The 11,086-nt window shown below is 38.2% G+C and overlaps 3 protein-coding genes across 4 annotated transcripts; 2 read left to right on the top strand and 1 right to left on the bottom strand.

Annotated features, from left to right (window-relative positions):
- Window positions 1-22: 22 nt before the first annotated feature.
- LOC112201659 lies at window positions 23-1,304 on the bottom strand. Its single transcript, XM_024342569.2, has 3 exons — window positions 502-1,304; window positions 328-405; window positions 23-233 (listed from the first exon to the last, which is right to left on the bottom strand). Exons 1-2 carry the CDS (start codon window positions 1,019-1,021, stop codon window positions 332-334), a joined length of 594 nt encoding a protein of 197 aa, XP_024198337.1. The 5' UTR covers window positions 1,022-1,304; the 3' UTR covers window positions 23-233; window positions 328-331.
- Window positions 1,305-1,345: 41 nt separating this feature from the next.
- Window positions 1,346-5,595, top strand: LOC112166621. The gene is made up of 5 exons (XM_024303499.2): window positions 1,346-1,809; window positions 2,260-2,472; window positions 3,431-3,579; window positions 3,660-3,728; window positions 3,857-5,595. Exons 1-5 carry the CDS (start codon window positions 1,606-1,608, stop codon window positions 5,421-5,423), a joined length of 2,202 nt encoding a protein of 733 aa, XP_024159267.1. The 5' UTR covers window positions 1,346-1,605; the 3' UTR covers window positions 5,424-5,595.
- A 722-nt stretch (window positions 5,596-6,317) lies between these two features.
- On the top strand, window positions 6,318-11,040 carry LOC112165486 (histidinol dehydrogenase, chloroplastic). Of its 2 annotated transcripts, none has more exons than XM_024302008.2 (14): window positions 6,318-6,455; window positions 7,015-7,136; window positions 7,246-7,298; window positions 7,449-7,521; window positions 7,656-7,757; window positions 7,825-7,926; window positions 8,038-8,109; window positions 8,185-8,247; window positions 8,329-8,370; window positions 8,642-8,701; window positions 8,808-8,918; window positions 9,264-9,434; window positions 9,961-10,051; window positions 10,454-11,040. In XM_024302008.2, exons 2-14 carry the CDS (start codon window positions 7,044-7,046, stop codon window positions 10,735-10,737), a joined length of 1,317 nt encoding a protein of 438 aa, XP_024157776.1. In that variant the 5' UTR covers window positions 6,318-6,455; window positions 7,015-7,043; the 3' UTR covers window positions 10,738-11,040. The 2 variants fall into 2 exon arrangements, with proteins under 2 accessions (XP_024157776.1, XP_024157775.1); XM_024302007.2 differs by having other exon boundaries at window positions 6,324-6,550.
- The last annotated feature ends 46 nt before the right edge of the window (window positions 11,041-11,086 follow it).

Genomic DNA, 11,086 nt, shown 5'->3' on the forward strand with positions numbered 1-11,086 from the left:
ATTACTAAAAGATGGTCAAAATTGCAGCAGTCAAACCCCCACATCAAAATCGTTTTGCTAAGCTACTTTTATACGCTTTCAGCTCTCCCCTTATAGCACCTTTTTTTTTTTTTTGGATACTCTGCCTTATAACCCCTCTATTTACAAAATATTTAAACAGTTTAAAAAAAAAAAAAATTAAACAGATAACAATGTATGTAAAAAAATCAGTCAGTGACTCCAGTCCAGTAAATCTGCAGTCAGTTAAGAATTAGCCTCAGTAAATACTTATTACTTGAGTAAAAAAAGAATTCATCGGAAAAAAAGTAAAAAAAGATAGAAAATTACCAAATCATTTTTTGGCGGTGAAGCTGATGTGATCTTTCACGTTTTCCATGGCTTCCCGGGGTTCTCTCGCCAATTCAGCTGGTGAGGTAAAAAAAAAAAAAAAATTAACAAATTAATCTAAAGCCGGAATTCAACACCGATGAAGTTAATCAAATAACCAGGAAAGAATCATACCCATGTCGGCCGACGAGAATTGTTGATAGAGTTTCACGACAAGAAGCACGGTGGATATGGCGACCCACACGTCGCAGAACGCAGTAAGTTCTCGGCCACAAACGGCCGCCCTTCCAAGAAACCACTTTCCACATCGACTGAAAATTCCATCTTGATCGGTCTTTACGAAACGGTGTCGTTTCTTGGCGACTGCATCTTCTTCTTCCTCCGAACGACCAATAAGTACTTCCGCCACCATTTTTAAGAAAGCCATGTCTCTCTCCGTCTGCGGCACTTGGAGGGAGAAGCAGCTCGCTTCTTGACTCTTCATCAACATCGCCATTAGCTCGGTTAGATGATGATACAGTAACTTTTTTGCTTTTCCGGCGTCGGTTCTAACTCCGGCCGGGTCGGATTCCATGGGTCCGACATCGTGCGCTATGCAGAGGTCGACCTGTTTCTCCAATTCTTGAAGGGCTTTAACCGCATCCAGAACATGTTGAATCTTGAGCTTCAGTCTCTCTTGCATCTCCGAATCCATTGATAGCAGGAATTGAGAATATATGGATTGGGGAGCGAACGAAGAACTGAAAAAATGGTTTTCGAGAGAGATTTTAGGGGTTTCTTTTATCAAGGGACAGAGGCTATGGGTTTTCTGGGAAAATTGGGAAGAAGGAGAAGAAAATTGGGAAGAAGAAGAAGAGCTCTGGGAAAATCGGAAAGAAAACAAAAAAGAAAACAGTTGCAAACTAAACGGACTGAGTTCAGCACGTGCCTTGAATACACACACGCGCGTATATTCTAATTTTCAGCTTATAAAGGAAAACCGAGATGAAATTTTGGCACGTTCAAATCTCTATTCGCAACGGCTACTAATCATTTTTCACCTGCGTCTTCCTAATCTCACTCTCTCTCTCTCTCTCTCTTGCCCCTTTACCTCTCTACTCTTCTGTGTGATTAGAAACCCCGATTCTCATAAAACCCATAACAAAGCCACAGAGCTTTCCGGAACCACAAACCCCCACTTGTTTTTCTTACCTCGCTTTCTTGGAGATTCAAGAACAGGGTCTCAAGATTTCACCGAGAAATTGAATTTCGCCGGAGAATTCCTCAGCATTTTACGCTATGTGGGCCAGAGACCGGAGCTTTCAACCGGCCGGGTTCTTCACGCCGCCTCCGCCACGGAAGTCAGGGCCGGCGAACCCTCCTCCGATGGTGCCCATGTCGGAGAGGAAGAGAGTCTCGCCGGCGGCAAGGTGTGATCTTTTTCACGTTGCGCATAAAGTTCCCGCCGGCGACTCGCCGTACGTCAGAGCCAAACAAGTTCAAGTAAGGCCCTTTTTCGATTTTGGGTTTTCTGGGTAGCGTTTGAATTGTTGGGTTGGGATTGGTTTTGTTTTGGGTCTTCTTTTTCCTATTGAATTTTGGCTTTGAATTGGGTTGCTTGCAAAATAAAAGAAAAGTGCACACCAAGTGTTTGTGGATATGACTTCAGTTCTTGCAATAAGATTTAGGTATTACAGTTTCAATTAGTAGATTGAGGTTTGATTCTAGGGCGATTTGGTATTCATTGTTTGTTTGTGATTACTTAAAACATCAATAAGATTTAGGGATTACAGTTTCAATTGGTAGATTGGGATTTGATTCCAGTAGTTTTGGTATTCAATGTTTGTTTGGGTATTATCTTTCAAGATTAGGAACTGCCCCCATTTCTTGCTTATGGATTTGGGATGTATCTTGTGCTGGGTTGATTTGGTTTGTTCTGTGCTTTAAATGCAGTTGATAGACAAGAACCCCAGCAAGGCCATATCCCTCTTTTGGGCTGCTATAAATGCCGGAGATCGAGTTGGTAGTGCATTGAAAGACATGGCGGTGGTCATGAAACAACTGGATCGAGCAGAAGAGGCGATTGAAGCGATTAAATCCTTTCGCCATCTCTGCCCCTATGAGTCTCAGGAGTCTCTTAACAATGTGCTGGTGGAATTGTACAAGGTAAAAGCACCTCCCTTTTTTCCTTTCATGGTTACTTTTTTGTCATATGCTGTTTTAACTCAGTTATTGTAGGAGGTGTATCAATACAGTAGTCTACACATGTAAAGTTTTGTTAAGGCTTATGTTTATCTTATGATTTAGAAAGATTAGTGCTCATATGTGACTCCGGAGTATGAGTGGCCAAGGGGTCACATTAATCTAATATACTAAATTGCTAGCCAAAAAATGATCTGCACAGAAAAACAGAAAACTTTAGCAAAATTATATCTGTTACTAGAGTTGGTGTTGCCACTTTAAGAAAGCGCAAACAAAAGTAAAAAGCACAAAAGTTATAGAATAGGAGAGTGATGGAGCTATGCCATATCTGAAAAATGCATAGATTCTGATGCTACATATCAGCAGTGATTCATTTATAGTACTTGAAGGGTTTTATTTTCATCCGTAGCACTTACGTGTTCATCTCATTTTTCTCTGAGCGACATTTTTGTCATCATATACCTTTTGCAAAGGCTTAATTTAAGATTTTCGCAACAAGTTCATGAAACTAGTTAATGGATAATGATAGCAAGCGGAATTGATTATGGAACGTAATTTTGATTGGTGTTATTATGGGATCTGCTTTTGAATTGATGTTTGGATTAGCTTATATATAGAAGCAATGTTGTTATATTTCTTGGCGGACTTGAATTGGAAATTGAAAATCATAAATTCATCCCTTGTTATATTTCATTTAATCCATATTCTATTTCTTTCCCTTGGTTGTATATCAGTAGTATTTAGTCAATAAACAATCTATCTAGATTTTACAATGAATTTTTAACTTTTACAATTATCTATTGCTCAATATACTATCATGGTTAATGATTTCGATACCGAGCCCTAAGGTATTGTATCTTCTTTTGTGCATGCGTGTTGATGCATTGCTAAGTTTCTATTTGTACATGTACTGGTTTTGCAGAGGGCAGGAAGGATTGAAGATGAGATTGAAATGCTTCAGTCCAAACTGAAACGTATGGATGAAGGTATTGCCTTTAGCGGAAAGAGGACAAAGACTGCAAGAGCTCAGGGGAAGAAGGTTCAAATTACTGTTGAACAGGAGAGATCAAGGTGGATATCACAGCTTCTTTCTTCTTGTTTATTTGACCATAAAGTTCTGCACGTTTACATAAATTCTTCCATCAATGCAGAGTACTAGGAAACTTGGCATGGGCTTACATGCAGCAAGGCAATTACACAACTGCTGAAGAACATTACAAGTTAGTTTTTCTATATCCTACTTCATATAACTACATATGAAACCACATTTTCATTATTCATTTTTTTTTTTTTGAGGAAAATATTTTCAGTATTCCTGATTTGCTTCATTCTTAAACATTTATTTCAGGAATGCTCTGTCACTGGAGCCAGATAAGAACAAGCAGTGCAACTTAGCAGTCTGCTTGATGCACATGAACAGAATTATAGAAGCAAGGCATCTGCTTCAAGCTGTAAGAGATTCATCTGGAAATAAACCAATGGATGAATCTTATGCTAAGTCCTTCGAACGTGCTTTTGAAATGCTGACTGAACTGGAGCAGCAATCAGTTTTAAGACCAATTCAACAGAACGAGAACTACTGCACTGGAATTTCAAGAACACCCAGAGATTTTGTTTCTGGTTATATGCCTATGCCTCCCAGAAGGTGGACAGATGGACCTGAAGGTGTGACAGTGATAGCGAATGAACAGCATAGAGAGTCATTCAGACCTGGAAGTTGTGCAAAGTCTTTTGATAAATGGAAGAAAGATTATGATCTCAAAAACACAGGTGATAGCAGACCTAGTTTTTCGAGCAAAATGAAGGAAAATCAGGATGGTTTGATAGGAACAGAAGTAAATCTACATGAAAAAACATATGCTTCTCCAGTTCCATATACACAACCAAGAAGACCTCCATGGGGATTTAATGACGGACATCAGAGAAGTGAGATATGGGGCCATGGTGTTGGCAGTTCAAATAAAAAGCTTCCATCTGAAAGATCAACAGGAATTGTTAGAGCACATGTTGTTCGAAATCTGAATGTAGACTTGCTTGCTTCAACTACTAGAAAGTCAGAGTCTACTCTCTCTTCACCAAGTCGCAGAGATTGGAGGATGCCCCAAGGAGGTGCAGTGGCAAGACCTGTTTTACAACCTATATTAAGTATGACTTCTAGGGGGAATGAAGGCCATCTCTCAGTGAGAAATGAAGCCATGATCGACCATTCTTCAGAGCATACAGTAAATGGTGATAGAAGATGGGTTACTTGGGATAAAGATGGTATGAAGAAATCTGCTGCAGAACCACAAATGGTTGATGAAAATGCAAAAGCACTGGAAATTTCTACTGATGGAGGTGAGAATCAGAGTACTGACAAAACTGTTTCAAGGAGCATGGAAAACATGAATGCTTCTGTGGAAGAAGATTGCTTGGGAGATAACAGTTCTGGTACATTGGATAATGTCCATCAGTCCCCAGCAGATAATGAAAAGCCAACCCCTGATTTTTGGAAGTACAGTGGTAAGAAAAGCTGGGCAGATATGGTGGAAGAAGAAGAAGAAGAGCTGCGAAGTGGAAGAACTGGGTATTTTGATAGTTGGAATACTGGAGATGAGTTTGATGATGAAAACAGGAATCCCAACACAATGACTCCTCGAAGTCCTCAGTTTCAAACTCAAATAAAGGATTTGAGCAAAAAGGCTGAATCAATTGATCTAAAAGGTGTGACATCTGGAAATGCTAGTTCAGCAAGGAATCCTACCATGCGCCGTTCTTTGGTTTTTGATCAGCAGCAGGAGTTGGAATCAGTAGATTACATCAGTTCATCTCCTGTTGCAAAGGAGGCTTTGAATGGAAATGGCTCTATTTACGGAAAGAACTTGAAACTGAAGATGCGAAACAGGCTGCAGAGTTTCCAGGATATAACCAACTGATTATCCAGATACATGGTACTTGGGGGATATCTCATCTCTCTACATTGATTCTATTCTGTAATTTTTCCCCATCTCATTTATCAGTGTTGCTTCAACTTTTTTGTAAATCTGTCATATATGCACTTGCATATTGCAAAGTGTACAACTCATTCTTTGCTTATCGAAAGGAATCAATGGCTTTTTGGTTCTTCAGATACTTTGTAGACTGTAGTTGATCTCAATCAGTAAGTAGATTCCTTATTTCTTTCTTTGATGTAAGGTAACAAAACCTAGAGTTTTAACATCCTTTTGGCTATAATATGAAGGGAGGAATTTCAACTCGACATTATGGGTGAACACTCTCTACCAGTGCCTAGAATCTTGAAATATCTTTTGAATAATGTGTCAATAGACTAGTTCTAATGAAGCCGCTAGGATTTTCGACAGTTTGTTGTTGGATTCGAAGTAAACGGTGGAAACTAAAATCACTCGAGCTACATTCATTTATCTCAATCATACATGATAATGTACTTGTTCAACTTTGCCGCGAGTCAAACTTTTCATAAATTTTTGATGTTAGTATTTTCAATGTCTATTGATCACATTTTAACGTTTCTATCTAGAGTTTTGACACTTGAGAGTAAACACATAACTAATTAACTACCAATGTTTTAATCAATCAAAATAAAACACCAACACTCATTAAGAAAAAAATGCGACAAAAACTGTGCGACACTCGAACTTCTTTTCTAAAAACGAAGTTAGCAAAGAAGTTCGAAGCGCACACCTGAGTGCCACGTCATCATCTTCCAAGTTACCCCGTTAAACACTAACCCCGGTTCTGGAACGTTAGACCGGTTTTTTTTTTTTTTTTCCAATGAGCATTGGACCAGGTTTCTTTTATCAGTCACAGCCCACGAGGCCACCAGTGTCAGTTTGTCTTATTAAGACGCCGAACAAACACACTTTGACTTTTCGACTCCGGTAGCTAGTCAGAGCCACCCTTAAGCTTACGTCACCGCCGTCGCCGCTCTCAGTTTTCCAATTTTCCAGGTAATCTTAACTGGTCCTGTTGTTTCAATCGCAGCGTCTCCAATTTCACACACTGCTTGCTGCTCACGGAAGTTCATTTCTTTCTTTTCGACGAGGTAATCAAGTACTTGCACTGGTGATTGGTTTATTTTCTTGTCTTTGATTTTGGTACCAGAAATTTAGTGACTTCGACTCCACCACCGTGAGTGTCAAATTTTGAAGTCTAATGCAATGCCTCTAACAATTCCATGTGTGTTTTGTTAAAGTTGGTCTCTTTATGAAGTGTGTTCATACAAGAAATTGAACATTTTTGGGCTGTTGAAACCCTAGAATCTTCAGAGGAAACCTTGTTCTACGTAATGCTTCGTATATGTCCTGCATCACATTGTTATTTACAGTTGTATCACTTGATCTGTGCGCTATATATGTGTAGTTACTATGATGTATATGTAGGTGGCTAGTTATGTAGACTGTGATAGATGTTTAGAGATTAACCTGTGTGAGGTGATTGAGCTTTGGAATTTGTTTCCTGACGCAGAATCGGAGTTATGTTTCTTATTAATACTAGTGCTGTTCTCAGGGTTTGCTTGCAAGGGGACAAGTTGCTAAATGAAGTCTTACAGGCTATCTGAACTTACGCCAGCTGAGGTTCAGAACCTCAAGGCTCGTCCTAGGATTGACTTCTCTTCAATTTTAAGCACGGTGAGCCTTTGTTTGTTCTTATGTCTTGATTGTTCCTTGAGAATCTGAAACTTGATTAGGTGTTTGTAAATGAAGTAACTCATCAGTTAGAGGTGCTATACGTGATTAGGTCAACCCAATTGTAGATGATATTCGCAATAGAGGTGATGCTGCTGTTAAGGAGTATGTACTGCTTTGATCCTTTTCATTAATTTCTTGGTTTGCTATTTTTTTTTTTTTTTTGGTCTCATCTACTTTACTAATTAATTTTATGTTTGATATCATTAAAGTTTTTGGATTGAGTTAAATCTTTAGTTCTGTCTTCTCATACAGCTATACTGCAAAGTTTGACAAAGTTGAACTGGATAAGATAGTTGTAGAAGTATCTGAGCTTCCAGATCCAGAGGTATATCAATTTAGACATGAGTTTAGATACAAGATATCTCCTTAGTTATTAAGAATCTTTCTATATTGCATATACACAACTATGTATAATTATATATTTCTAAATTGGTGAAGCTAATTGTTTCCTCATTTCAGCTTGATCCTTCTGTTAAAGAAGCATTTGACGTGGCATATGACAATATATATGCATTTCATTTTGCTCAGAAGTCAGCAGAGAGAACTGTTGAGAATATGAAGGCAAGTCAATATTTTAGTTAATTCTCTCTATGAACACAGTTCCTTGAAGTATCTCAAAACTTTTCAGGGTGTCAAATGTAAACGAGTAGCAAGAAGTATTGGTTCTGTAGGTCTTTATGTTCCAGGAGGAACTGCAGTTTTACCTTCTACTGCTCTGATGCTTGCAGTTGTAAGTTGATCGTATTTCTTTTCTTTTTCATAGTGGATCATCCTGTGATGTTAATGTAGATTACCGATTTTACGAAGATTTAATGAACATCTGCTTTATTATGTCCGCCAGCCTGCTCAGATTGCTGGATCTAAAACAGTTGTACTTGCGACTCCCCCAAGTCGGGATGGCATTATATGCAAGGTGTGATTCTTTACTTTGGGGCTATGCATTGTGAGGACATTCTGATTTGAGAGCTGTTTCGGTTTTGCCTCGTAGGAAGTACTCTACTGTGCTAAGAAGGCTGGTGTAACTCACATCCTTAAAGCTGGTGGTGCTCAGGTATGCAAACACTGCAAAAATTACCTAGATATCTCATTACAGAAAGTAGTACACTACTCCTAACAATTTTCTTCTCTACAGGCGATATCTGCTATGGCTTGGGGTACAGAATCTTGCCCAAAGGTAGTAGTCTCCCTCTCTCATTATCTTTGTCCTCATAGTGTTACTAAGTTTTTAACTCATATAGTCTGAGCTCATGTTGGCTTTAACAATGATGTATGACTTCTTTTAACAAAACTGAGGACCAGTAGTATCTGAAAAGGCTGAAAACCAAATTATCTATTTTGTTGTAATTTTTCCTTGAAATTTATTTATCTTCTAAATTTCTTAATTTCATTAAAGTTTGTAATATGTCTTCCTCTCTTTTTAACTTCTATTTTCACATGATTTTCAGGTGGAAAAAGTTTTTGGCCCTGGAAACCAGTATGTCACAGCAGCGAAAATGATTCTCCAAGTACGTATACTTATGGTTAAATAATTTTTGTAAAGATGAAATGGTGGAGTGAAAACCATTTGCATTTAACTGATTTCACCCCTTCCTCCATTAATTCTGTTAACAGAATAGTGAAGCCATGATCTCAATTGACATGCCAGCTGGCCCTTCCGAAGTTTTGGTCATTGCAGACAAGCATGCCAGTCCTGTCCATGTAGCTGCAGATTTACTTTCTCAGGTGCTCTTTTGTTCTGCAATTCTTCTATAAGTTTGTGATGGATCACTTTCACAGTGAAAGGTTCAGTTTGTTCTGTAAGACTCAATTTAAGTATTAAACCAACTTCAGTTTATTGAAGTGAATTAAAGCAGGAGCTGCAGGACTACTTTTGTTTTTTTTTATCCCTTTCCTTCTTCAATTCCATTGCAGATGATATCCAGTTTTTTAGTATAATAATTTAGTATAATGGGGTAGATATCTAATTTGTTATTTTCAGAAATTTTAGCGTGCTATATGAAATCTCAATATTTTATAATTGGAATGCTTGTGAGAAACTGATGTATTGAGTAAATGATGCAATTTCAGGCTGAGCATGGCCCTGATAGTCAAGTTGTTCTTGTTATTGCTGGGGATGGTGTTGATATTAAAGCTATAGAGGAGGAAGTTAAGAAGCAGTGTGACAGCCTACCAAGGGGAGATTTTGCTTCAAAAGCACTGAGCCACAGTTTCACAGTGATTGCTCGTGATATGGTTGAGGTGTGTCCTTCCATCCTAATATTGACGTGTCTATCACCAAGCCTAGGAAGTGAATTCATGTGCATCACTGGAATAACTAGTTTTATGGGAAATTCAATTAAGGGTAGTGATTAGTGGTCAAGGGAATTGTAGAATGCAATTCATCTCCTCATTGTTGAATTACCCCTGGAGCTTCATTGTCTAGCAAGTTCTAGAGTCTCTGACTTAATTTGCTTGAATGACTTAAACAAGTTATTCGCTTCGTATTACCTTATTACTAGTCTTGCTGTAGATAGTACCTTAGGAGTTTCATGTACTCTTTAACTTAATATTTTTCATTTCAAATTTGGGTCTATATTTGAATATTTCCTTGGAGATAAAGAGGTTTCTTATTATATGTTGTTGAGGAAACTTATGTCAATATATGCATGTAGAGTGTAGATGTATCTTTTCCTCAAAATAAATAAATTAATGTATATGCATGCATTCTTGTTTACTTATATGTTATTGGAGATTCTGAAACTAGACATGATGATGGCTGTCTCAGGCTGTGTCTTTTTCAAACTTATATGCACCCGAGCATCTGATCATCAATGTCAATGATGCAGAAAAGTGGGAGAGTTTCATTGAGAATGCAGGTAGAGAGTTCTCTTAGACTGTTTTGTTATGTTATTGCTTCAGTATATTAATGCCATGTTATAAGCATAGTTTACCTAACATCCAAAGTATATGTCACTTACAAGCTTCAGAATGAACATTGGATTGTTGACCCTTCTTTTTTATTGCCCCCTATTTGATGTCTGGATTTAAGTCACGCAATTCCATATAACACATATTTGATGTCTATCATACTAGTCCGTTGCTGCTGATATGTTTTGGGCTGAGTTTCTGAACATTAATCATCATGCTTTTAAGTTATTTGATATCATATCCTTTAGGATATGACGTGACATAAGCCAGTAAATGTGTTTTGCGCCCTTGGGTTATCAGTAAACAATTGGATATCTGAAGTTCTGAACTTTGATATATTTCTCCTGCAGGTTCTGTGTTTTTAGGGCCCTGGACTCCAGAGAGTGTTGGAGATTATGCGAGTGGGACAAACCATGTCCTTCCAACATATGGCTATGCGCGGATGTATGGTGGTGTGTCTTTAGACTCCTTCCTAAAGTACATGACCGTGCAATCTCTAACAGAGGAAGGTCTGCAAAAGCTTGGCCCCTATGTAGCCACGATGGCTGAAGTTGAGGGATTAGATGCCCACAAGAGAGCCGTAACCCTTAGACTTAAAGATATTGAAGCTAGGCAGGTTCCAAATAGCAGGTGATTGTCACACATCCTTTTGCGAAATTTGTTCCCCCCTTTGGGGGAATGAATTGCCATATTTACGAGCATAAAGCTATTACCGGAACTGAATTTTGGTTGTAATCTAGATCAGAATTGGGTCTTGATTCTTGAACATATATCTTGTTTAGGCCTATATATTATAAACTTGGTTGAATATATGACCCCAAGATTGATGTTTTGGGTCTTTTGTTACCATGTATTAGTAGAACTGTAGAAGCAATCAGGTTGTTGAAATGGTGTCTGTGAATTACACTACAAATCATTAATCTTTTCTTCTTTTGAAGCTGTTCCCTTTTGTTCTAAACTCTGCAATAGATGCTCATCAAATT

This window comes from Rosa chinensis, chromosome 5, assembly GCF_002994745.2.
Source record: "Rosa chinensis cultivar Old Blush chromosome 5, RchiOBHm-V2, whole genome shotgun sequence".
Taxonomy (NCBI): Eukaryota; Viridiplantae; Streptophyta; class Magnoliopsida; order Rosales; family Rosaceae; genus Rosa; species Rosa chinensis.